General features: G+C 34.9%; 1 protein-coding gene across 1 annotated transcript; it reads right to left on the bottom strand.

The window, feature by feature from the left end:
• Positions 1–574: 574 nt before the first annotated feature.
• Positions 575–25972, bottom strand: LOC145307664 (cytoplasmic aconitate hydratase-like). The gene is made up of 29 exons (XM_080150156.1): positions 25839–25972; positions 25109–25166; positions 23432–23498; positions 22863–22916; positions 22215–22271; positions 21129–21200; positions 20204–20252; positions 18674–18723; positions 16325–16375; positions 15027–15075; positions 13945–14050; positions 13531–13600; positions 13093–13136; positions 12470–12573; positions 11706–11766; positions 11339–11398; positions 10796–10964; positions 9730–9860; positions 9363–9451; positions 7802–7903; positions 6735–6785; positions 6174–6275; positions 5280–5390; positions 4897–4962; positions 3967–4062; positions 3325–3484; positions 2555–2682; positions 1702–1876; positions 575–833 (listed from the first exon to the last, which is right to left on the bottom strand). The coding sequence occupies exons 1-29, from the start codon at positions 25924–25926 to the stop codon at positions 590–592; spliced, it is 2664 nt and encodes an 887-aa protein (XP_080006282.1). The 5' UTR covers positions 25927–25972; the 3' UTR covers positions 575–589.
• Between the last annotated feature and the right edge of the window lie 1468 nt (positions 25973–27440).

The raw sequence follows: 27440 nt of genomic DNA, 5'->3' as shown, positions 1-27440 counted from the left end.
AGCCAACGAATAAGAAAACGTTATTATAAAACTTTGTGGAAGTAGTGTATTAAACAGCCCATTGTTCCCTTGTACAATTTGTGGATACTAGCGGCTATGCCCCCTAGAGGCCTCTAGGGGCACTTAAGAAGGGGGATCGAGAGTTAAATTCAATAACCAATTTTTTTTATTAAAGATTTAAGAAGAAAAGTGTGGGTGATTATTTTCTAGGGGCGATTTCATCTTGGGATGGTGGTGGTACCCTCCCCAAAAATAGCTATAATCCATCCTAGGACCTATGAGAAGCTACCCTGTAAAGTAAACCCGATCGGGGGAGGGAATGGGGATAACGAAGGGGGATGGGGAGATCGTTATTTCAGCCCACTACATAGTTCACTGACTTTATTATAGAACATAAAAATCTGGTGTTATATCCAAGTAATAATCATTATCATTTGAGATATACATTAATTTATCAGCCATTTTTTATCCCTTTAAATCTCTGAATTTTATAGTTATTTAACGCTCCGTATCATAGACAGCTTTCCGCGGATATTATGCGGATAGTATGACTAAGAACCAGTTCTAATCCAGCGGATATTGAACGGTTTCACGTATATATTGTATATCCATCCCTGTAGTAAGTCAACTCTGGCTCTGTATCAAACCGCAGGACCGTGAAGAATGACTTGCCGCTGCTGGCCGTCACCTCAATCCTCATCCGCGGCTTCAAATCCGCCGAATCCTCCGGCATGGCTATGCTAAAGCTCTCCTGGCCGGTGAGCCCCAAGGTGTCGGCCGTTTGGCCGTCCTCGTACTGTAGTGGAATGATGCCCATGCCTGCTAGGTTGGACCTGTGGATAGATAAATACATAAATAGATAGAGAGAGAAAGACAGACAGACAGACAGATAGATAGATAGATAGATAGGACCGGTGAAGAGAATATTTATAACATAAAACAAGAATAGTTTTCATGAAAACTGAGTACTTTTTTAACTGAAATAATGAGGTTTTTGTCTTTTTAAGCATGACCAACAGACATACAAGCATGTTTTAAATAGCCGTATGGACTTTCTGGTAACGATTATAGAGTTGCTATGCTTACAAGGTATATTCATGCAAAGTTTGAAATCGGTAGGACAATTTTACCGGAGAGACTCTAATTATAGAAATTTAAAATTAGAATAGTTATTTCTCGTATCGTATTATAAACGGCTTTCCGCGGATATAGAATGTACAATTATAAGATTAAAACTAGTTTTTTTAGCCCCGAGGTGCCGGAGGCATCGGCTAAAAAAACTGGTTTTAATCTAATGATTGTACATTTCAATATTCGTAGAAAACTGGATATAATACGATGCTAGACATAGTTTTTTCGTATGGATGAGAACCGGTTCCTATCCACCGGATTCGAATGAATACGAGAAAAGAGATTCTTTACTAGTGGCTACGACCTAGAGGACTCTAGGGGCATTTGAGGAGGTAGAGTTGAATCCCTAAACCCAATTTCAATTTCTTTTTTTCTAGGGGCAATTTCTCTTGAGAGGTTGGCGATACCCTCCAAAAAATAATTTAAAATTTCCCGCGAACAATGAAAAGCAACCCTGAATAGGAGATCCATATCGGTTCAGCAGTTAGCGAGATCCTTCGGTACAAACAGACAAACTTACAAACATCCTTAAGGTATAAAAAATAAATTTAATTGCTTAAAAAAAAGTACCTGTGGATTCTCTCGTATGATTCCGCAATAACTGCCCTAATACCCAACAGATACGGACCCTTGGCGGCCCAGTCTCGGCTAGAGCCGCAGCCGTAATCCTTCCCCGCCAGGATGATCAGGTCCTGGCCGCTGGAGGCATACTCCTGTGCTGCGTCGAACACGTCCAATGTCACGCCTGTTGTAAACATTTAAAAAAAACAATGAAAAAAAAACATTGAAAAAAATTAGGGCTAGGTGGTAAAATGTTCCAAAATTTACTCGCAAGTTTTAAGTCAGTTGGGACATTTTACCACGTAGCTCCCTAACCATACGTAGCACAGGAACCGTTCTTACCCATAATATAAAGTAGCTTGATATCTGTCCGTCCCTTAATATCTCGCTAACCACTGAACCGATCGGGTTCTACTCTTCAGGGAATATACCTACTGGTCCTGTGGTGGTTTTAGGCTACTTTCTTGGGGGGGGGGGGGGGGGGGGTTGGTAACATTTTTCTACTATAATTACAAGCCACGCAATATGAAATTTTAAAAAAATCTACCAACCACTTTTTGTAAAATCCACGAAATTCTAAACTATAAATAAGTTAAAGTACATTAAATTTTTAATATTTTTTTACAATATTTAGGTAGGGTTAGGTTAGGTTATAGGCAAGGGGGCAGAGCGCCCGCGGCTATGCAGGCCAGGGGGCCGAGCTTTGCGGCCATGACCTTCTAGCATTAAGACTTTTTGAATGTTGGTCTTTTGTTATTGTCGCGGTTTTGTCATGGGGCGGTTTTGTAACTGTTGCGGTTTTGTTTGTCGCGGTTTTGTATCCACTCCTTTTTTTGCACATTATTAAGTGACTGATACTAACCTGAAGGAATGTGCAGGGTTTTGGGCGCCGCCTTCCCGATGAACTTGTTCACGAGGCGAATGTTGCCAAAGGTGCCTCTGGCCATGACGGCGTCGTTGCCGCGCCGTGAGCCGAACGAGTTAAAGTCTCTGGGATCAAAGAAGATAAAGTATAGAATACTAGCGGCTACGCCCCTAGAGTCCCCCACTCCCAATCCCATTTTCTTTTTTTAAATTTAAAATTTTTTTTTGGTGGTGATAAGGGTTAATTTTTTTCTAGGGGTGATTTCTCTTGGGAGGGTGGATATACCCTCCTCCAAAATAATTAAAACCTTTCCAGAACCTATGAGTAGCTTTACTGTAAAGGAGAACTGTATCAGTGCAGCGGTTAGCGAGATCCTTCACTAAAGACAAAAAAAGCTTACTACTTAATATATATAGGAAATAGAATGATCCAGGTAGAAGATTTCGCCTGGCAATCCTATAATAAATTTGGAACTTTTGAAAAAACAGAAAAGTGATTCTGGCTTTTAGTAAAATCTCATGTTTTCAGAAATCTTTTTTTATGTAATATTCAAAATAAATGCCTTTTTGGTAATTTAATTAAAGCCATATCATCTAGCTTTCTTTTTCCAATACTTTAAAACTTTATTTTATGTGCAGTGCAATTTTATCCAACCTGTCACTGTGATTTGTACTTTGGTTTTATTTTTTTACTGCGCAACCGTAACTTTTTTTCAATTTTCCAAGAAATGTTTGAAAATTTTCAATTCTATACTTAATCTTCTTTGCCTGGGATTGAGCCCCCTGGAGGCAAGGTATCTGGCGGCTGGAGAGTTGCGGGGGATGGAGCCCGCCGGGGAGATGTGGTCAGTTGTGACGCTGTCGCCCAAGTGGAGGAGGGCGTGCGCATCCTTGATTGGCTTCTTTGCGGTCAGCTCTACGGTCATACCTGATAAATAGGATTTAGTTGGGGATTTTAGGGATAAGACAATGATCAATACATTGATGTAACAACCCAATGATGATAAATTAAAGTATTCCTTCGGTAGATAAAATTAATAGTTGTAAAGTTTGGACACTATGAGTTTGGTAAATACTAACCAATCATATTTAAGAGCAAAACAATGTGAAGAAGTCATTAACTTTGGGTTCCAGTGTTATGTACAGTCAAAATTCCTTTTAACTCCCTGGGTATTATTATGTTCAATAACGGAACTTAAAACCAAGAAAATATCAGAAGACCTAATATGCTACCTTGTGGCACTCCATTCTATAAGTATCAGAGAACCTAATATGCTACCTTGTGGCACTCCATTCTAGAAATATCAAAGGACCTAATATGCTACCTTGTGGCACTCCATTCTAGAAATATCAGAGGACCTAATATGCTACCTTGTGATAGTCCCTACCCATCCTGTAATAGATCCTAACCTTGGAAAAATGGAGGCTGCTTGATGTAGGTTGAGGTCTTGTCCCATGGGTACAGCAGGCTTTCTGGTGCCTCCAGCTTATTCCAGTTGGAGTTACCTAAGAAAATAATTATATTCAAGTTGTGTGTTTTTTTTTGTCTGAAGCTAATGATTTCAGAAAATTCTGGTCCGAATTGATTGATTAGCAGACCTAAAATTTTATATGTGGAAGAAATAAATGCCTTTTTTAAAAAAAAGGACCTAAAATAGGTAGAAATAATACACAATATCCAATGATGTTCAGGGATAAGACAATTGACTATATATTGACATCCCCAATTATGATAATTAAATTACCCCTTTTACAGATAGAAATTGAAATGGAAACATTTGTATAAACAAACCAATCAAAAATCAATATAAGTACCCAATGTTTTAATGCTAACAAATAAGAAAAAGTAGTTTTAAAACTTTGGGTATCAGTGTAATTTATAATCTCATGTCCCCTCCCACTTGACAATATTAAAAGATACTTTAAGTACCCAAGGTTTTTGAGCTAACAAGCAAAAAAAAGTAGTTATAAAACTTTAGGTACCAGTATAATTTATAATCCCATGTCCCCTCCCTCCCTAACAATACCTGAAGTAACCAAAGTTTTTGAGCTAACACATATCATAAAGTGGTTATTAAACTTTGGGTACCATTGAAATTTATTATCCCATGTCCTTTCCCTACCTCACAATACCTAAAGATACCTGACAATAGATGAAGACCCAAAGTTTTTGAGCTAACAAATAATAAAAAGTAGTTAGGTAGGTATAAACTTTAGGTATTAGTGTAATTTATTATCCCATGTCCTCTCCCTCCCTGACAATACCTGAAGTACCCAAAATTTTTGAACTAAGAAGTAAAAAAAACTTTGGGTACCAGTGTGATTTATAACCTCCTGTACCTGATGATATCTTGCTATAAACTTCTTGGAACATGGAAGGAATCACATACTTGCTCTCAACCTCCTAATACCACCAAATATAATATTATTATTGTTCATTACACACACAAAAAGGATGAATTTGTGAAAATAAGAAAAAATTTGTGAGAATTAGAAATAATAAGTTGTGCCTGTTTATGGACCAAGTCTTTCCCTCCTACTATAACTATTTATGTCACGCACCTGACAAGGCAGCAGTAGGAACAATTTTTAATGTTTTTAGTTATGACTCAATGTCGGACTGAAATTCGAACCTATCACCTCCTCAACAACATGTGGATGCGCCAAGGTCTTGGATTATATATTTTAGATGCTAGGGGCGAAGCATAATTATATTATTTCCTGAATTTGTGCTCTAGTCGGCCAGATATCACGGAGAAACACATCCTGCCCGTTCACGTGACCAAGTGGGTCCACCTCAAAATCAATGTCCACAGTTCCAGCAATGGCATACGCTGAAAAATAAACAGTAATTTTCTCCAGGGATTTTTTATAGATTTTGTGAGAATAATGAAGAATTAGTGAAAATAAGACGAATTTGTGAGAATAAGGAAGAATTTGTGAGAATAAGGAAGAATTTGTGAGGATAAGGAAGATTTTGTGAGAATAAGGAAGAATTTGTGAGAATAAGGAAGAATTTGTGAGAATATCGAAGAATTTGTGAGAAAAAGGAAGAATTTGGGAAAATAAGAAGAATTTATGATAATAAGGTAGAATTTGTATGTGAAAAACATTTTTCAAATTTTCCCTAAAACTTTGATGTTTATGGTCCGGTCCAATTAAAAATTTTTGAGATCTAGTAAATGAATTACCTTAAATGTTACTCATCATACAAAAAAAATAGGGTTATGTGTTAATTTTTTCTAATAAACCTTTTCTTGATTTTAACAAATAATCTTTAAATCTACTTTGATGTATTCCCATCAACAATTGTGCTTTGCTACTTATGATTGTTGTCATCCTTGATTTATATTGGATGCTGGTTAGTTTAACAGGGTTTAGGTTAAAAAGTAACTTTAGGCCTGCAAAAGATTAATCCTTGAAAATCATCCTGTTACTTTCATACTAAAATTGGGTAAAATTGTGACATCGCCTCTTAAGGGGCTTTTCGTAGTATTTTCAAAGTAGCTCTTCTCCTATCACCAAATCAATCACCTCACCTAAAAAACCTATCACAAGCTACTGAAAAAATATGACAAAACGTCCCTGAGAGAGACTATACCTCAAAAGTTTCCTACCTATGCAGAGGGGCGGACTGGCCAGGTAGTTTGCTCTTGTGTTGGGGTGAATCCTCCCCTCAAAATTTCTGTTTCCACTCAATACTCCACAGCACACCAAATCTCCCTAAAGGGGGGGGGGGGGGGTGTTCATTATATACAAAACAAGGATGACAACATTCATAAAGCGAAGCTATGAAATGGTAAGACAAACAAACAATAACATTAATCAGAGCTGGATCTTTAAATCATTTCAATGGTGCGCCAAATCGGGGTGCGCCGAGTTTCAGCCAATCACAGCGCAGCATTTCGTAAAATCCTGTGCTCTCATTGGTGGAAAGTTGGCTCACCCCGATTTTGTGCACCATTGAAATGATTTAAAGATCCAGATCAGAATATAAATGTAATTTTTTCTAGCCCCCCCCCAAAAAAATGGATTTATTCTCATGATTGTACATTTCTATATTCGTAGAAAACTGGATATAATACGATGCTAGACATAGTTTTTTCGTATGGATGAGAACCGGTTCCTATCCACCGGATTCGAATGAATACGAGAAAATTAGTTTAATGAATGAACACCTCCCTTTTCGACAGCTTCCACAACTGGTGGGGGCAGGGGACCAGAATTTCCTGAATTTTTTTTTTATCTCTTTTTGCTTTATGATTAAAACAAGCAGGGATCTAAAGGGATAAGGCAATGGCCAATTAATTGATGAACATAACCCAATTATATACAAAAGTACTCTTTCTTTAGATTAAAATTTGTGGTTGATACCTTAGGACATTCATTTTGATTAACCAACCAATCAGAATTTATTAAACTCCCCAAACTTGTTAAGCCAACGAATAAGAAAACATTATCTTTATACTTTGGGGACTAGCATAATAAACAGCCCTTTGTCCCCTCTCTCTCCGCCTCTTTCTGCTCCAAATCAAAAAATGATTAAAACAAGGTTTCTTTGATATTTATAATTTTAGTATCCTGATCCCATTGGCTGACATTGTAATAAAAAGTAAATATTTGGATTACCCATTAAAGGGGTAGTTGCACGAAATGCATTTGAACTTAATTTAGTGAACCGCATATTTTTTGCTAGTTAATTGTAAAAACTACATTTATATTTTAAAAATAAAATTTTCAAGTCTTGATATTTTAAAAACTACGTGGTAGAAAATTGAAATTCTTTCAAATATATGCCATATAAATGTAGTTTAACCAATTAACCAGGAAAAAATAAGTTTACTAAATTAAGTTCAAATGCATTTCATGAAACTAACCCCTTTAGATAATTGAAGACACCTTAACTGTCCTATTAGGTCAATATGAAATGATTTAATTTAAAATATCTACTCATATCCTATTATATATAGTAAGCTTTTTCTTATTTGTAGCAAAGGATCTTAGGGTAATAAACAGTCCAATTTTTCTTTACTTCTAACCTATTTGGTCGTGGGGCGAAGTCAGTAATTTTCAACCTACCTTCATAAAATGACATTTTTCTCCATGTTCCTATTAAATGACAGAAAGCAAAGATGTTCATTTTTAACTTGGCTACAAAAATGTATTTAATGATTTTGTGGCGAGGTCAATTTTTAGTGTTCTTATTAGGTCTTAACAAAAAAACAACTAAGAGGTAAATTCCTGCCTATGCATGTCATGCAGCCATACCCCACCACTCCAAAGCCCAGAGCCTCCAGAGAGGGTATGACTCCAGACTCCCGCAGGTAGTAGGTCACCACTCCAGATCCTTAATTAAGAAGAATTTGTGAGAATAAGGAAAAGAATTTGTAAGGAAAGGGTAGACTTTGTAAAAATAAGGAAGATGCGGTACTATCATATATACGCAACCACATTGCAATTTCAAACATATTTAACTAAAAAAAAAAAAATTTTGACATGCAACCACCAATTTCAAACATGTTAAACTGTTTTTAACCTATTTTTAAAACGTATATAAAAATATACTATGACACCAGTAGAATCAGGCTGCAGAGCCTAAATTGAATTAAGTCCGCAATAAACTTTTTTGGGGGGATTTAAATATTAATTTTTACTGTTGACATGGTCATTTTGACCAGAGCAAAAGGTCTTTTTTTTATTTGGGTAAAATTCGTAGCTTTTAGAGTGTTTTGCTTCATAAATATTGTATTCTGGTATAGAGTAAAATTAGGCCTTATGATTTTACTATAAAAATTCACTAAAAAGTTAAATATTTACAATATACCAATGAATTAACATTAACATGTTTGTGTTCTATCACCTATTTTAAACACATAAAAATTGGCTGTAAAGGGTTAAATTTGATGACAACATGACAAGATGACAACAAATGTTTATGCAATACAACAAAATTATTTTTGTCACATATACAAATATGATATAAAATAAGATTATTCAAACTTATTTTTTTTAATATTTTTAAAAAGTATGTATCTTTTACGTGTATAGTTTACATTCTTTTCATTTTAATTAAATAAAAATTATTTAACTACATTGTAAATAAGTCACTTTGTGAAAACACTCTTTCAGAAATTATAAAGAATTGAAATGAAACAAGAAATCTTATTGGTTTGACTTTAGCATTATGTGTTTTATTGTATTATGTTAAATTTTTCACTGAAATTAATTGTTTAAGAAAAAAAATTATTTCCATTGAACAGAATAATATTTTTTTTTATTGTATCAATATAACGTGAATTATATAAAATTGTTCTCTAAGCCACAATATTACCCCAAGTAAAAAAAAACCTTTTGCTCTGGTCAATCTGACCAGAGGTCAATCTGACCAGAGGTCAATCTGACCAGAGGTCAATCTGACCAGAGCAACAGTAATAATTAATTTTTGAATCCCCCAAAAAAAGTTTATTGGGGACTTAAATCAAATTTGGGCTCTGCAGTCTGATTCTACTGGTGTCAATATATATTAATGATATACATTTTAAAAATAGGTTAAAAACAGTTTAAGAAAAAATAAATTTGGGGGGATTTTTTTTGTGGTGGTTGGGGGTGTCCCTCCCCCAAGAAAATAGCCTAAAACCGCCACAGGAACAGTAGGTATATTCCCTGCAGAGTAGAATCCAATCAGTTCAGTGGTTACCAAGATCTTAAGGGACAGACGGACAGACATCATTCTACTTTGTATTATAGATTGCACAGCCAATATCTGGCTGGATTTGAAACTTAGATGTATAATTATATTAGCCTACCTGGAGAAAGACTGGTTTTGATGTATGGCTTGACCGACAAACCAAGCTTGACAGCATTCTGGGCCAACAAGCCTGCACCCAACATCACACTAATATAAAATCATAAAATTTTTGTAAATAAAAAGTTCTCTGTTTTCTAACCCTTACTTAACCTACCTAACCTAACAATGAAAGGCTACTGTTAAAATAAAATACAAAAAAACTACCCACCATTTTACCTGAAGTTAATTCTTCAACATTTAACTGAAAATTTTTGTCATAAAAATTAACAATCCTAATTATTTCAATTGAGGATTCGGATTCTGGGTCCAAAAAAATAGGTAGATTGCCAACCCTAATAAATATGAAATGGTTTTTGTTTTCCTACCTGGGATTGCTGGTGTTGGTACAGCTTGTAATTGCAGAGATAAGGACACTGCCGTGCTTCAGAGTATACTCCTGGCCATCATACATGAAGGGGATTGTTGCTGCCAGCTTGTCATTGGGAATAGCAAAGCCCTGATAAATTATAGGGTTGCTTTTATTTAAACTACTTGGTAACTCCTAGAGGCCTCTAGGGGCCTTTGAGGTAAGGGGGGGAAGGGGAAGTTGACCTCCCCACTTTCAATTGTATTTTTAAGAAAATAGTTTTGATACCCATGAAAGTCCAGTAAGTGATGCATTGGTGATGCCAAGCGACAGTTTTTTGAATATTGGCAATTCTTTTGGGAAGATGGTATTATCCTCACCCAAAATACTTGTTGAAATCCTCCTTCATACTACTGCTCACAGACACATGGTCATGAGGAAGAATTTGTGAGAATTAGGAAGAATTTGTGAAAAATAGGAAGAATTTGGGAGAATTAGGAAAAATTTGTGAGAATAAGGAAGAATTTGTTAGAATAGGGAAGATTTTGTGAGGGAAAAACAGACAAAATTGTAAATATTCATTGGTACCTTGAACCCCACAGGAGAGACAAGAAACACAGTCATGAGGAAGAACTTGTGAGAGTTAGAAAGAATTTGTGAGAGTTAGGAAGAATTTGTGAGAATTAGGAAAAATTTGTGAGAATAAGGAAGAATTTGTGAGAATTAGAAAGAATTTGTGAGAGTTAGGAAGAATTTGTGAGAGTAAGGAAGAATTTGTGGCGATTAGGTAGAATTTGTGAGAATAAGGAAGAATTTTTGAGAATTAGGAAGAATTTTTGAGAATTAGGAAGAATTTGTGAGGGAAAACAGACAAAGTAAATTGTAAATATTCAGTAGTAACCTTGAAGCCCACAGGAGAGACAAGACACTTGCTGAAATCCTCCTTCATGCTGTTGACAGACACACAGTCACGAGAAAGAATTTGTGAGAATCATGAAGAATTTGTGAAAATTAGGAAGAATTTGTGAGAGTTAGGAAGAATTTGTAAGGGAAAATCAAATAAAATTGCAATTATTTAGCGGTACCTTGAAGCCCACGGGGGAGACAAGACACTTGCTGAAATCCTCCTTCATACTACTGACAGACACACGGTCATGAGGACGCTTGGGTCCAGACAAGCTGGGCACAACCTCACTCAGGTCCAGGCTGTGAATTTCAGAGAAGTCTGGATTTTCTGTCTCATCACTGAAGTTCCTGGATAGATAGAAAGAGTTATTGTTTATAGAAGGATAGTTAGATAGAAACCCAGAGATATAGTAAGATAGAAAGATGGAATTTCTAAGATGATATTTTAATATAACGATGTAAAGTAAGATAGTTACCCAGGTGGATAGAAAGATAGCCAGACAGATATATTGTTTATAGAATGATAGAAAGGAAGATAGTAAAATACCTAGGTGGATAGAAAGATAGCTAAATATTAGAGATATATCGTTTCTAGAATGACAGAAAGGAAGATCGTTAGATAAATAGTAAGATAGAAAGATAGCTAAATAAATATACAGAGATATATTGTTTATGGAATGGTAGAAAGGAAGATAGTTATAGTAATACATGGATTCACTGACCTTATCATGTGAACAGCAGAGAGATATCTCTTTATAGCCTCAATCTTGTCTGCAGCTCTGGTTACAAATACAAATTCATAACTTAGGGGGAGGTCCAGATAATGGAAGGGGGTTGATCGGTTTTAAAACAAAAGCTTAAATAAAGCACTAAAAACAGGTCTATTGCAGATAAGAAAAACTTTGCAGTGCTTGTGTGCTCGCAATTTTTTTTCATTACAGAAAAAATATTTTGCATGGGTCATTTTTTTGGCATAAATCAACCACATTTTGACTGGGAGCAAAAATTTTATCAAATTTTTCATAGGCAAATCTGTATAATGTACACTCAAGAATAATGAATATAATCTAAATATGAATTATGTTCCTGTTTGTTTGTTTTAGATAATCCAGGGTCTTCTCATCCACAGGGAAATATCCAATAGTTGCTCCTTAATAAGATGATAGCTACAACTTTAACAGTTAGGGTCTTAGGGAATAGATAGGACAATAGGTGATAAATTGATATACAACAACAAATTACCCTTATTGTAGAATAAAATATTATTGGTTAAAAAATTGGCTAATGTGAAGTGACAAATAGTGCATCCACAGATACAAAGAAGAAAATCAGATGAACAAACATATCAATAGACATATTCAAAAACGGAAAGACAAAAGTATGGACAAAAGTATGACAACCCATAATAAATAACAAATAGACAAAAAGATAAAAAAAACAGATAGGCAAACAAATGGACAAACATAGACACACAGAAGAACATAAATATAAACAAACAGAAGAACTTGCATATTATGAGCAGTTGGACAAACTGATTAACATACATTTAAACAAACAGATGGATGATCAGTATGACAGTATGACAATTAGATGAACTACAGATAGAAAAAGAATCTACCATATTTAGGACATATGTAGGAAGAAGGATGTGGAATAAATTGTGAGAATAGTTAAGAATTTGTGAGAAAAAGGAAGAATATGCGAGAATTAGGAAGAATTTGTGAGAATTAGAAAGAATTTGTGCAAACAAGGTAGGTAATATTAGGAAAAAAATGAGAGAAAAGGAAAAATTTGTGAGAATATGGAAGATTTTGTGAGAATTAGGAAGAATTTGTAAAAAAAATTGAACCTACCATATTCTGGGCACATGTTGGCAATGGTTGCTCTATCTGCCAGCGACAGCTTTTCCACGCCAGGACCAAAAAACTCGACAAATTTTCCAACTACTCCAACTTGTCTAAACAAAAGGGATGGCAACATCCACAAAAGATGTAAGGACATTTAAGCTATTTAATTTTCTTTGAGAAGGGGGGGGGGGAAGAGGATGGATGACAAAATGAGAATTTTCAAAGGTTTAGGGTAACTAAGGCAACCAAAAATTGTCTTTTTTAGTGAGGGGAGGGGTACTGTTACTGAATTCTAAATTAGCTCCCATGGACCAATAAGAAGCTTCACTGTTATGGAAAACCATTTCGGTTCGGCAATTAGCAAGATTCTGCACTATACATTGACAAAAAAATTGCCTATAGACATTGGACTGTAAATTACACCGGTCCGAAAAATTTTACAAACATTTGATGGCTTAAAACTATTGGATACTTTAATTTAATCTTGATATAGTGGTACACAATTTTCCAAATTGATCAATAAATAACTTTAATCTACAGAAGGGCTAATTATGTTAGTCATCATATTATTTGGAGAAGTGTATCGATTTATTGTCCATTGTCTTATCACTTAAGCTCCCTGCGCCTACCTTAAATGCTTTGTAATAGTCAACACTACATCAGTTGAGGTCACCTTTGTTTGACAAGGATTATAATATTGGTCAACCAGTGCAGTGGTTACATCCCTAGAGGCTTCTAGGGGCCTCCAGGAAAGAGGGGGGGGAAGTGGTTTTATAGTTGAACATCCACATTAAATTTTGTCTTATTTTTCAAATAAATTGAAAAAAGGGGGAATTATTTTTTTCCTTGCCTAACCCCTGCGGGGCTAGGTCCTTGCATGGTTACCAAGTACCAAATATAACCTAAATAACCTGAATTACAACTAACAAATCTTAAAATCCCCCAATTTTTAAAAATATTCCAAAAATAGAGGGGAGAGAGCAGTTGTCTGTGCTAAACAAGGTTGCCCACCTCCTCCCTTTTTCAATCTTAAAAATATGATTGGGTCAAATAAAATAATCCTTGACCTTGGGGTCTAGTTCTCCAGTGATTCTATATCCCACAACTTTGGGGAGTGTCATGGATATGGGTTGTCCTGTCATCATATGTTATCATTGCACCGTGTAATAAGAAAGAATCTGCGAGAATAATAAGAAATTTGTGAAAATAATAAAGAATTTCAGAAAATAAGGAAGAATTTGTGAGAATAAAGAAGAATATGTGAGAATAAGGAAGAATTTGTGAGAATAAGAAAGAATTTGTGAGAATAAAGAAGAATTTGTGAGAATAAGGAAGAATTTGTAAGAATAAGGAAGAATTTGTGAAAATAAGGAAGATTTTGTGAGATTAGGAAAGAAGGGAAAGGTAGGTTGTGCTAAATTCCGTAAATTACTGTGTATAAGCAGGTTTAAGGCTTTTTTTATATGAATAATAACATTCCTAGCATGACAGCCTCAGCCTCTATGCCGCCCACCCCCCATCCGACCACGCCCAGGCCGTTGATCATGGTGGTGTGAGAGTCTGTTCCCACCACACTGTCAGGATACACTATTCATAATACAGCTGATTTAGTTACTTATTTCACAACTAGCAGCTATGCCCAATGTTGCAAAAATCTGAGTTTTTCTAGAAAAGTCTGCGGACAATTGAAAAATCCGGTTTTAACCAGTTAATTCGTAGAAAAAAACTAGAAATAAAATGAAATAGTCATAATCAAGAACAATTGACTAGAAAGTTACACCCAAATTCACGGAAAGAATGCAAAAAATGACCCCCTTTATTATGTGTGTCTGTATATATATTTCTCTGTCTATCAGGATACATTACAGTCATTATATTACAGGATATTTAGTTACTTCTTTTCATAATAGATGTCTTTAATTAATTTCTAAAGGGGGTCTTTTTTGGCGTATTTTATGTAAAGTTGGGTATAATATTGTTGTCAAATGCGTTTATTAAGTCCTTACTTATGTAATATTATTTATCTTTATCATTTCTCATTGTGTTTGTCTATCTGCCCTTTTGTCTGTCTGTCCTTACATCTATCTGTCCTTCCGTCTGTCTGGCATGCTGTCAGTATGTCCTTCTGTCTTTCTGCTGTCTGTCTTCATGTTCTTCTGTCTACATGTCCTATTATCTGTCCTTCTGTCTGCCTGTCCTTATGTCTGTCTGTCCTTCTGTCTGCATGTTCTTCTGTCTGCATGTCCTTCTGTCTGTCTGTCTGTCTGTCCTTCTGTCTGTCTGTCCTTCTGTCTTTCTGCCCTTCTGTTGGCATGTCCTTCTATCTGTCCTTCCGTCTGTCTGTCATGCTGTCTGTATGTCCTGTCTTTCTATCCTTCTGACCTTCTGTCTGTCTGTCCTTCTGTCCTTCTGTCCTTCTGTCTGTCTGTCCTCCTGCATGTCTGTCCTTAAATCTATCTGTCCTTTTGTCTGTCTGTCCTTCTGTCTGTCTGTCCTTATATCTATATGTCCTTCTGTAGGTAATGTTAAAGAACCCATCTGTTAATCCAAATCAGCAGCCTGCCTATTTCTGAATCAGTGAAACAAACTCTGGCCAAATATTCCAGGTTCACCTGAATACATTTTCATAGTAATGGGGATTCATTGGACAATTAGGTACAAAGACATAGATTAGACAAAGTTTCTATGTAAGTGTTCAGGTTAGTTTGTCTGACTGTAATGATTAAACAGAATAACAAATAGAAAAAAAAGACAGATTTACAAACAAATTAACAAACATAAAAAATGAAATAGACAGACAAATGGAGGAACAACAGATAAGACTTACAGTTGGACAAACAGATGGACAATTATAAGTAGAAATAGATGGACATATTGAATATAAAGCAGATAGAAAAACAGATGGACAAACATATCAATAAATATAAAATGGACAGATATAAAATGGACAAGCAGAATCATACAGTTGAACAAACAGATAGACAGACTGATGGACATACAAAAGGACATACAGATGGACAGACAGATAAACAGACAGGTTGACAAACAGATTGACCAACATATAAACAAATCAAATAAATAAATTGACAAACAGATGGAAAAACAGACATGCAAACAGATGGATATACAGACAGATGGACAAATGAAATGGACATACAAATGAATCTATAGATGGATATCCAATGAACAAAAGGATAGTCATACAGTTGAACAAACAGATTGACATATATACATACAAACACATGGAAAAACAAATAGATAGACGTATATTTGAATATATAAACAAACAGATTGACATATTTAAAAACCGATAGACATACAGTTGGACAAACAGATGAACAAACAGATAGACAGATTATAGACAGACAGATAGACAAACAGATAATCATACAGTTGAACAGACAGTTAATCATACAGTTTGGCAAACAGATAGACAGGCTGGTGCACATCCAAAAGACAAACAGATGGACATACAGAGTCACAGACATAAAAAAAGATGGACAAACATAAAAAATGGACAGAAAGGTAGATTAACATAAAGATGGACATAAATGAACAAACAGATCATCAAACATATTAGATAACAAACAGATGGACAAACACATAAACAAATGAATGAACATAAAGATATACAAACAGATGGACAAAAAGAAATACAAATAGATGGACAAACATATAAACAGACAGATGGATTGAAAAACAGTAGGAAAGACAGTTGGACAAACATTTAAACGAATGAAATGAATAAAATGACATAGAGATGGACATACATAAGGACAGACAGATTGTCAAACAGATAATCACACAAACAGATAGACAGCCTGATAAACAGACATATGGACAAACAGATAGATAGATAACCTGATGAACTATGCCGGAACCAGGTGGAACTATCAACATATTCTTGAAAGCCTAAAATAAAAAAAAACAAGGATGACGAAAGATCAATTTATCCTCAATCAAATGTCTTTTCCCCTAAGATCCCTGGAATAATACCCACTAGCAATTAGACTAAAACCATCCCCATAATTGTATTTTAAATGGCCTAAAACCATCTTGTGACTTATGTGACTTGTGATATGGGGAGGGTCGTAACCGCTGGTATCTCCATAACCAGCTCAGCTAAATTTTTTAAATATATAAATATAAACGGAAAAATTGGGAAAAGGGAGTGATTCTGACAAACAATTCTAAGTGGGAATTTCCTCTCAATTGCATCCCTTTTTATTCTCCCCTTTTTATCCACTTCCCTTTCAGTTACACAATAAAAAAAAACAAGTTTTACTCTGACAAAATATTTAATTTTCAGCAATTTAAAATGAAATGGCTGAATTTATGGAAAAATTGAGTTATTGAGAAGCTTCAATAATAAAAAAATGCTGATTTGAAATATCATGTTTAAAAATATTATCAGTGGGTAGTAGCGAAGCTACTCTATAATTCACTTTGTCAGTCCGTCCGTACCGCTATTTGGGAAAATGTAATTTTCTCGGCTAATATTTAAGATAGACGGCTGAATTTCTTATACCAATATTTGATGTACATAGTCCGTCGATCTATTAAAGTTTCCAAAGGTGCCAAGCCAACGAATTATAAAAGGTGATTATAAAATTTTGGGGACTAGTGTAATATACAGCCCAATGTCCCCTTTCTCTCTCTCTCTGACTTGTGGATATTATCATCCTTATTTGAAATAGAATGATAAACAAGGATGACAACATCCATAAAAGCGAAGCTCTGAAACGATATGACAGACGAACATTAACTTTTGTTGAGTGTCAGAACTGAATAGGTATACAAAATATGAAAATAAAAGGTTTGACAAAATTATACGTAAATTTGTTGCAAAACTTCTTAAATACAGAATTATGTTTAAGGACATACTGACATTTTTAATACTTGATTATAGAGATGCTTCGCTCATAATATTGTACCTTATTGTAATAGGAATCGGTAATAAAAAAATCAGATCGATCGAATGATTTTATCACATAAAATTTGTTATTAAAAAAGTACAAAAATCAACATGTTTAAAATGGACGTACGGACATTCTGATAACGATTATAGAGTTGCTACGCTTTCTAAGTCGTACCTAACTACTACAGGAATCACCATGCAAAGTTTGAAATCGATAGGACAATTTTAAAATGCCTAAATTAACGAATAAAAGCTATCTATCTCGGACGGACAGACGTATGGACGGACCGACCCTAATTATAGAAAACTTCGCTTTTAAAAATGTTATCATTAGTTTTTGATAAAATATTTAGTTGTCAGCAAAACAAACATTATATAGCCAGGAAGAAAGAGGACAATGGGCTGTTTATTACACTAGTCCCCAAAGTTTTTAATTGCGTTTTCTTATTCAATGGCTTAAAAACTTTGGAGACATTTAAATGAATTTTGATTGGTTGATTCATTAAGTCGTGTATCCAAACGTTTCAACCAATAATAGTTATATACAGTAGTCGGAATTTTGTTTTTCATCATTGGGGATATATATCAATTTATTAGCCATTGTCTTATCCCTTTATATCCCTGTTTAAGATACCCGTCAATTTCTTTCAATCCGTCTATTTTATCCTTATATAAAAGTAACAGGATGTCTGTCTGTTCCTGTCTGTACCTTAAGATCTCCCTGGAAACTGAACATTGAAGCATCTTATAGGTTCAGGGAAGGTTTGAAACTATTTAAGGGAAGGGTACAACCGCTCTTAGTCGCTGGAAACCCTCCCGGGAGCTCCCCCTATCCAATTTTTTTTCTTTTTTCTTTTGTTCTTAAAGTTTATTAGCCAACGCAAAAAAACGTTGTAAAAAAACTTTACGTACCAGTGTAATTTAATACTGCAATGTCCCCTCCCTCCCTGATAGCAGAGTTAATTAGATTTATTTTAATTGGGGGCGTACATCAAATTAGCGTCCATTTTCTTATCCCTTAAGAAGCCGTTACTGAGATTTTTAGGTAAGTTAGCCAGAGATCTAAAGGGATAGGATAATGGCCGATAAATTGATCTACATTCCCAATGAGAATACACAAAATTACTCCTTCTGTAGAGTATAATTAGTGGTTGAAACGTTTGGACACTCAACTAAATAAATCAGCCAAGAAAAATTTAATAAAAGTCCCCAAAGTTGCTAGGCCAACGAATAATATAAGGTTATGTATTAAAAAACTTTGGGGACTAGTGTAATAAACTTTGGGTGCTTACCTTGGCTCCCCATTTAAGAAACTGAAAGCGCTCCTTATTTCTTTCAAACTCTGAAAATAAAATAAACATTAGTTTTTAATTCTACTAGCGGTCAGGCCCCTAGAGGCCTCTAGGGGCACTTAAGGGAAGTAAATAAATAAGGGTCATGGAAAGAAAACGAAGTTGCGGGTTTCATCGTCTTTTCATAGTAGCTTTTAAAAGGTTATTTTAGGTTAGGTTAAGTAAATGTTAATGATTGCCCCGCAGGGCTAGAAATAGGAGAAAAGCTACTGTGAAAGTACGACAAAACCCGAAACTTCATTTTCTTTCCAAGATCCAAAAATAAATTTTGGGGGGTAATTCTTTTCGTAGGGTGGAGTTACCCTCTCCCAAAAACTTGTTTAAACATTTCTTTTAAGACATATACAAAGCTTTACTGTAAAGGAGAACCTTATCGGTCCAGCGGTTAGCGAGATCCCTCGTTACAAACACACAAACAGGCATTCAGTTACTATTAAATAAATTAATAAATATCATCAATAAGACAAAAATATTACATTGAAATATTTTTTTTAAATTCGAAGATTTTTGTTTTTTTGTTCAAAGATTTTTTTAAAATTTGAAAACATTAAAAACCCCATCTTCATAAAACTTTATAGCATGTAAAAGGAATAGTTGCATGAAGTGCATTTAACGAGTTTGATTGCAAGCATAAGCTACAAGTGTACCTACCATCTAACATATATAATTTTGTATTACAATAAATAGCAATCAATTAGGCACCACCAAAATAGTCATCATGCTGTTTTAATGAAAACAGGATAGCCATATAAGTTGCATATATCCAAGAAATATGATTTTTTTAAACAAAAAAAATGTATTCTTTCAAATACCTACATGTCCTATAGATGTAGTTTGAACTATTGAACAGAAAGAAATATGCAGTTCAATAAATTCAGGTTTAATTAAATCCACTTCGTGCAACTACCGCTATCTAATTTACAAAAAAAAACAAGGATGACAACATCCATAAAAGCAAAGCTCTAAAATAACTCTTGTAGTATGTCATAACTTAATAAAGCAGAACATTAATTTGTAAGTCTAAACAAAATTGTACATAAATATGAGATACAATAAAAGGAATTTAATTATAAAGTTGAAAGTTAAAAATGTTTTAAATAGACATACGGACGTTCAGGTTACAATTATAGAGTTGCTACGATTCCTAAATCATATCTAATAATGTTATGAGTATCATAATGCTAAGTTTGAAATAGATAGGACAATTCTACCATGTCTAAATTAACAAAAAGAGCTAGCCTTTAAGGACGGACGTACGGATGGAACGAACCTAATTATAGAAAAGCTTCGTTTTTAAAAATACTTTTAATGGGCATACGAATATAATTGTGAAAGGAATAATCATTTAAAGTTTGAAATCGCTAGGACAATTCTAACATGTCTATAATAACAAAAAAAAGCTATCCATTAAGGACGGACGTATAGACCGACCCTAATTATAGAAAAGCTTCGCTTTTAAATAAAACCTACCCAACTCTTCATTCTTAGCTTTGGAATCTGCCTCTCTGGACACATCAACCTGGATTAATGAATCCGTTTTATATCCGCTGGATTAGAACTGGTTTTTACATTGCTATCCGCGGAAAGCTGTCTATAATACCATGATCTAATCTTTGACAGATCGATTTCTCTAGATCAGTTAGTTATCGCATCGTATTATAAATAGCTTTCCGCGGATATAAAAATGTACAATCATATGATTAAAACCAGTTTTTTTAGCCCCGAGATTGTATCTGGCGGCTACTGGTCAGCTGCCAAACTGCCAAAATATTCCTAGACTGACCCATAGCAAAAAGTCTCAAAGCTCTGTATTGTATAGGGTCTTCAGAGCTCACTGTCACTGTTTAAGCGAAGTGTACAACCCCCCCCCCCCCTCCTTTCAGTGGTTGAACTGTTAAGACACTCCACTAAATGAACCAACCAATCAAAATTCTGTAAAAGTCCCCAAAGTTGGTAAGCCAACGAATAAGAAAATGTTATTATAAAACTTTGGAGACAAGTGTAATAATCAGCCCAATGTCCCCTCCCTCCCTGTACACTATGGTCAAGAATATATTAAGATAGACAGATAGATACACATATGATATAGATAGATAGAAAGTAGGATAGATAGATTGATAAAGAGATAGACAGATAGACAGACAGACAGACAGACAGACAGACAGACAGACAGACAGACAGACAGATAGATAGATAGATAGATAGATAGATAGATAGATAGATAGATAGATAAATAGATAGTTAGATAGATAGATAGATATACCTGGACACTGTGATCAATAACCAGGTCTTGATGACACTGAGGGTTGATTTTCCCACGCTATGTATTATTTTCCCACGCTTTGTACTATTTTTCCACACTATGTATTATTTTCCCACGCTTTGTGGTACTAACCTGGACACTGTGGTCTATAACCAGGTCAGCAGGACACTGAGGGTTGATATCTTCAGCTTTTCCTCCGAGAGCCTAAAAAATATTTGAATCATTGAAAGAAAACAAAGTTGCGGGTTTCGTCGTATTTTCAGAGTAACTTTTCTCCTATTTCTAGGGACATATTTTCTAATCCTGCGGGCCAATCATTATCATTTACTTAACCTAACCTAACCTAAAATAACCTTTCAAAAGCTATTGTAAAAATACGATGAAACCAGTAACTTGGTTTTCGACCCATAACCCAAATATTCTAGTCTGAAACTCTACCTAGTGATTCAAACCTTTACTACTACTTTACTACAATTTTAAGTTTTAAAAAAGTTAAGTTGTAGCTGGACAAAGTGTCTCAAAATTCAGCTAAGTAACGACATAAAAATGAGGGAGTTGGAAGAGGTGGGAAAGAAACCCCTCCCCCCCCCCAAAAAAATAGATAATCCTTCATTTTTATGACTTCCCAAGACTGATTTTTTGAGACACTTTGTACAGCTACAAAAGTTTTTAAAAAATTTCTAGCGACGGTTTTCAAAGAGTGGTGATACCCTCCCCAAAAATAGTTATAAACCTTCACATGACATAAAAAGCTACATAAATTGTAAAGGAGAAACATATCGGTTCAGAGGTTGGCAAGATCCTTTGTTACACACAGACACACATCCTGTTACTTTTTTATTCGTATTGAATACTATTGACCACAGAAAATCCACTATTTTGAATTTTTGGGAAAAAGAAAGGGTGTTGATTTCTGTTCAGTGTTCAGCCAATGAATAAAAAACTTTGGGGACTAGTGTAATAAACAGCTTAATGTCCGCTACCTCCCTGTCTTATGTGATTATATAATATTTGTAATCTTCAGAAGGGATAATTTTGTATATCAATATTGAAGATGTACATCAATTTATCGGCTAGGTATTGTCTTATCCCTGTATATCCCTGGTGTTTTATAGTTATTTATCGCATCGTATTATAGACAGCTTTCCACGGATATAATGCGGATAGTATGGCTGAGAACCGGTTCTAATCCTGCGGATATTAAGTCGGATTACTAACCTGAACAGCATCTCTCATGGCGGCGAAGTCCACCACAGCAGGTACACCAGTGAAGTCCTTAATAGTTATTTATCCTATTAATTAGACAGTTTTTTACGGATAGTAAATTGAAAAATTCTTGTGGGATAGGGATGTACCTATAGCCCAAAACAACCGCTGGGCCAGTATCTGTCAGTTCAGCAGTTGCTTAGATCGTAAGCTTCAGACAGAAAGACATCATACTACTTTCGTGGCACGGGTTTTTGGGGAAGATTCAGGGGTGTACATATTCTGCACAAGATTCATTCTTTTCCTCTGCTTCAAAATATTTCATCCCCCCCCCCCCGTAATTTTTTTCCCCAAGGAGAGGGAAAAAAATAAATGTAGTAGTATCCCTCCCCTCCTCTAAATGCATTCAGTTACCTAAAGTTTTCTTCTTTATTTTATTAAATACATTACAAACATGGTTCAATTTTCATTTTTCCCCACCCCTCACAAATTTTTCATTTATCCCCTCTCCCCCCCCCCCCCCAACCTTAGCAGGGGAACCCATGCAGAATATTATACACCCCTGGAAAGCTTCAGAGACAGACTCCCATGGCGCGGGTTTTGGTAAAGCTGTAACAAAAATTTGTTTACATTTTAAGTCATACCTCTACAAAAGCTTACCTGTAAAATGACTCTGCTGGGGCGGAAGGGAACCTCAACACCACCCTCAATTGCCTACAAAAAAACAGAGATTAAGTCAGGGATCTAAAGGGATAAGACAATGGCCGATAAATTGGTGTGCATCCCAAATGATTATGATTATACACAAAGTTACCCCTCCTGTAGATTATAATTAGTGGCTGAAACGCTTGGACACTTACTTAAATGCAACAACAAATCAAAGGTTGGTATTTTTTTAAACCAACAAATAAGAAAACGTTATTATAAAACTTTGGGGACTAGTGTAATAAAAAATTCATTGTTCCCGTCCTCTCTCTCTGGATGAAGTAGATCAACAACCCATGAGGCAGGGTTAGAGGCTCTCGCAGGTGCTAGAAATAGGAGAAAAGCTCCTTTGAAAATACGAAAAATCGCCCCATAAAGGGCGTTGTCACGAAAGGGACTATACCCGAAAGTCCATAATTGTCCATTTTATAATTTTTAAGTTTTAAAAATAAGTAGGTACCTACTGTAGTCAACACAACAATACTATACTATTATCTTTGCATGGTTTTAGACTATTTTCTAACCTGATTCGACTTCCAGTTGAGGATCTTAGCCACGTCATCTTCCAATATTTGAAAGTTATCACAGTTCCTGATAATAAAAAAATAATACTTTATTAAAAGTAACAGGATGTCTGTTTATTTGTCTGTAGAGAAGGATCTCGCTAACGGCTAAGCCGATCAGGTTCTCCTTAACAGGATAGCTTCTTATGGGTCCCGGAAAGGTTTTTAACTATTTTGGATGAGCGTACCACCACCCTCCCAAGATAAATAGCCCCTAGAAAATATTTTTTCAATTTAATTTTTTCAAATAAAATTAAAAATGGGAGAGGGGGGCACTCCCGCCTAAAAAAATCCCCCCCCCCCCCCAATTCCTTTACTTTTTCTTTTAAAATCTGAAATAAGAGATTGGGTTATCAAATTCGACTCCCCCCTCCCCAAGTGCCCCTATAGGCCTTTAGGGGCGTAGCCGCTAGTACTTAAATAAAAGTAACATGAATTCCGTCTGTCTGTCTGATCTCGCTAACCCCAGAATCAACGTGGTTCCCCTTCTCCTTATAGGTTCAGAAAAGGTTTATAACTATTTTGGGGGAGGGTACCTTTCACTATTTAACTTGCCTCTAGAATAGGATTAATGATTTTAATTATTGTTTGAAATGTTGAAACACTAGGTAGGTTCCTATGGACAATGGTTTTGAAATAATCAATGAAAATTCAACAAGAAAAGTTTTCATGAAATAACTGAAATAAAAAGTTTTTGTCTTTTTGTCGACAGACAAACAAAAAAAATGTAGAAGAGATGCACTTTTATAAAAGGAATCTTCACTAAAAATTTCAGCAGTCTATCTTTAAAAGCAGCTGAGAAACACAAAGCATGTTTTAAATCGACGTAATGACTTTCTGGTAATGATTAGGTATAGAGTTGCTACACTTTCTAAATTGTACCTAACTGTCATAGAAAACCGTTATGCAAAGTTTTAAATCAATAGGATAATTCTGACATGTCTTGTTTAATAATATCAAACAAAAAATATTGTTAAAAAAGTTAAAATCAGCATGTTTTAAATGGACGTACGGACTTTCTGGTAACGATTATAGAGTTACTATGATTTCTAAATTATACCTAACTGTCACAGAAATCATCATGCAAAGTTTGAAATTGATAGGATAATTCTAACATGTCTTGTTTCATAATATAATACAAAAAATATTGTTAAAAATTGGCATGTTTTAAATGGACGTACTGACTTTCTGGTATTTATTATAGAGTTGCTGCGCTTTCTAAATTGTATTTAACTGTCATAGGAATCATCATGCAAAGTTTGAATTCAATAGGATAATTCTAACATGTCTTGTTTAATAATGTCATACAAAAAAATTGTCAAAAAAATCAGCACGTTTTAAATGGACGTACGGACTTTCTTGTATCCATTATAGAGTTGCTACGCTTTCTAAATTGTATTTAACTGTCATGGGAATCATCATGCAAAGTTTGAATTCAATAGGATAATTCTAACATGGCTTGTTTAATAATGTCATACAAAAATTATTGTCAAAAAAAGTTAAAAATCTGCATGTTAGGTATAGATTGACGTACTGACTTTCTGGTAACGATTATAGAGTTGCTACGCTTCCTTATGGAACTAAATTCTAGTACCCAAAGTACACTAGAGTACCCAAAGTAGAGTATATACTACTAACCTGACGGCAGACTCTAACAGAACACGGACGGAGAAGGGTAGCCTCGTATATTCAGCACCTGGAAATAACAAGGATGACAACATCCATAAAAGTAGTCCCACAGTTATTTATTGCATCGTATTAGAGATAGCTTTCCACGGATTTTACAATGATAAATCATAAGATTAAAACCAGCTTTGCAAGGGCCGTAGGACCGGACTAACAAAACTGGTATTAATTTTAGGATTTCCATTTTAATATCCATGGAAAATTGACTGTAATACAATGCTAAACATGATTTTTCAGTAAGGAAACGAACCGGTTAGGTATAGTTCAGCGGATATTAACCTGACTTTGCAGCAGTAGAAACCCTTTTTAACGTCTCTAGTAATGACGCAGTGTTAAGCCGAGATTCGAACCTATCACCTACCCTACGACGACGAGCGGATGCGCTAAGTATTGAGCCACGGCCGCGGGTATTTGTTGCATTTTACCTCAGGGATCCAAAGGGATAAGACAATGGCCGATAAATTAATGTACATCAAAAATGATTATACACAAAATTACCAATTATGTAGATTAAAATTAGTGGTTGGAACGGTTTGAAACTCAACCTAATGAACCAACCAATTTAAATTCTATAAAAGTCCCTAAAGTTCTTAAGCCAACGCATTGTAAACGTTCCTAAAATCTTTGGGGACTAGTGTAATATACACAGCCCATTGTTCCCTCCCTCCCTGCATGGCATTACCTAGTGCAGAGATGTCATAGAATTTGGCGGTATTTCCGTTTCCGAGGTCAATATCCTTCAACAGGTTGCTGTACGGGTTCACCGACATCTTTCCAACTAATCTGAAACTGTTAAAATTGTCTATCTATAATACAAAGTAGCTTGATGCGTGTCCGTCCGTCTGTCCCTTAAGATCTCGGTAACCACTTACCTGATCGGATTTTACTCTTCAGGGAATATACCTACTGGTCCTGTGGTGGTTTTAGGCTATTTTAAAACAAAAAAATCCCCCCCCTAATTTTTTGTTTTAAAGAATTTTTACGAATTTTGTGTTTTCGCCATTTATTTGCGAAAATTTGCGAATTTTTGTAATTATACCTCTTTGGACAAAGCCCCTAGAGGCTAGTGGCGAAACCGTTAGTTGGTAGTTTAAAGAAAAAGAATAGAGGGGGCTCGAGATCAGGGATCTAAAGGGATAAGAAAATTAAATTGATGTACATCCCCAAAATATGATGCACATAATTACCCCTAGTAGATTAAAATTTGTGGTTGAAACGTTTGAACACTAAACTTTATGATCCAATCAATCAAAATTTTCTAAAGTCTCCAAAGTTGTCTACCTATCCAACGAATAAGAAAACGTTGATTTTAACTTCATTTACTAAGACAGTAGCTGGTGGAGAAGGGGCTAGTTCGAATTTTAGTTTAAAGAAGAAAAAAATTACAAAATCCGACAAAAATACTTATAATTAAACCTTCCATATAGACCTATAAGGAGCTTCACTGTATACAAAGGAGAAATATATCGGCTCAGCAGTTAGAGAGATTTTAAGCTACACTCAGAAAAACAAGACATATAGACATCATGTTACTTTAATATAATTATGTATAAAAGAACATTGGAGTCTAAAAAATAATTTTAAACAGTAGTTGCGCCATATGTAAATATTATATAAAAAGTTTATTTATTTTTACGATTTTAACATGTTGTCAATAAACTAAAAAGTTCCAAAAAGATATTTTTTGGGTACTACTTAATGGAAAATAATTGTCACAAATTTGGGACGTGATTTTTTTCACTTTTAATAAGACAATTTGAGAGGGACTTTTAACAGTATACTAAAAAGTACATATTTCAAGTTTCACTCTCTCTCTCTCACACACACTCCCTCTCTCTCTCTCTCTCTCTCTCACACACACTCCCTCTCTCTCTCTCTCTCTGTCAAAGTATCTCCATAGTCCATCCTTATCTCTCCTTATTTTAATAAGCAAATAAAAAACAACTCGAATTTGAAAACAAAACTTGTTTCATAACTTTGAAAATCTAGCAGACGAGAAAATTTTATAACTTCAAAGACATATTTTCTCTTCTATATATTTTCCCTTTATTTTTCTGGGAGGGAAAAGACATTGGGCTGTAAATTACACGGGTTCACAAAGTTTTTCATTTGAAGGCTTTAATCTTAATTGGTTGATTCAAACTTTTGAACCAATGATTTTAACAATTGTAATTTGGTTATTTTAAAATGTTGCATAAAAATCATATTTAAAAAAGAGGAATAGACTTCTTAAGAGCTAAGTTTTCTGTTTTCATAAAGCTTTAAGTAGCTAAAAGAGATCAAG

Source organism: Acartia tonsa, chromosome 15, assembly GCF_053477335.1.
Source record: "Acartia tonsa isolate MP-2025a chromosome 15, ASM5347733v1, whole genome shotgun sequence".
NCBI classification, from domain to species: Eukaryota; Metazoa; Arthropoda; class Copepoda; order Calanoida; family Acartiidae; genus Acartia; species Acartia tonsa.
This window is presented reverse-complemented; position numbering and strand designations above follow the sequence as displayed.

Bases quoted from the DNA above. Each gene is read 5' to 3' on its own strand.
- LOC145307664 (XM_080150156.1), bottom strand. From the start codon at position 25,926: ATGTCGGTGAACCCGTACAGCAACCTGTTGAAGGATATTGACCTCGGA. The intron at 25,167-25,838 runs GTAATGCCATGC...TGTTATTTCCAG, and splicing joins CTATGACATCTCTGCACTAG to GTGCTGAATATACGAGGCTA. The intron at 11,399-11,705 runs CAGGAACATAAT...TGTATTTGTAAC, and splicing joins GATTATCTAAAACAAACAAA to CAGAGCTGCAGACAAGATTG.